At 38.6% G+C, this 459-nt stretch overlaps 1 protein-coding gene across 1 annotated transcript in view; it reads right to left on the reverse strand.

Annotated features, from left to right (window-relative positions):
• slc39a6 (solute carrier family 39 member 6) overlaps window positions 1-81 on the reverse strand; it is a 27562-nt gene extending 27481 nt beyond the window's left edge. Inside the window, exon 1 of the mRNA XM_034887369.1 lies at window positions 6-81. Coding sequence (XP_034743260.1) covers window positions 6-81 — 76 coding nt within the window. The remainder of the gene's footprint in view (window positions 1-5) is intronic.
• Between the last annotated feature and the right edge of the window lie 378 nt (window positions 82-459).

Here is a 459-nt window from a genome sequence, read left to right on the forward strand (position 1 = left end):
CCCACCTACGCTGGAGGATCGCGGCTTCAGACCAACGGCCAGCGTGGAGACCCTTAGCGGCGTGGACAGAACGGCGTCCATCACGCCAGGATATTTGTTTCCTTCTGCGAGAACGTCACCACAAACCTGAGCATTTCATCAGAAAACAGCTGAGAAATATTAAATATAAACCCTTTAAACACATGGCATTCTGCTAAATTAACATATTCATCTTAGTTTAGAGCCCGGCCGATATGATGTAGATATTATCGCCCGATTTTAGGCATTTCCCGATCTATCGGTATCAGCGTGTATAATGGCCAATTTAAAACTTTTTATTATGTATTCATTAGTCATTTATAATGACAAATACATTATTTTGATAAATAAATATTTAAAAAATCTAACAAAACGGACGTCAAGCATGTTATGAGCGTTGGCGTTGAATAGTCTGTCCATAAATACATAAATAAATTGTAT

This window comes from Etheostoma cragini, chromosome 12 (assembly GCF_013103735.1).
Source record: "Etheostoma cragini isolate CJK2018 chromosome 12, CSU_Ecrag_1.0, whole genome shotgun sequence".
Lineage (NCBI taxonomy): Eukaryota > Metazoa > Chordata > Actinopteri > Perciformes > Percidae > Etheostoma > Etheostoma cragini.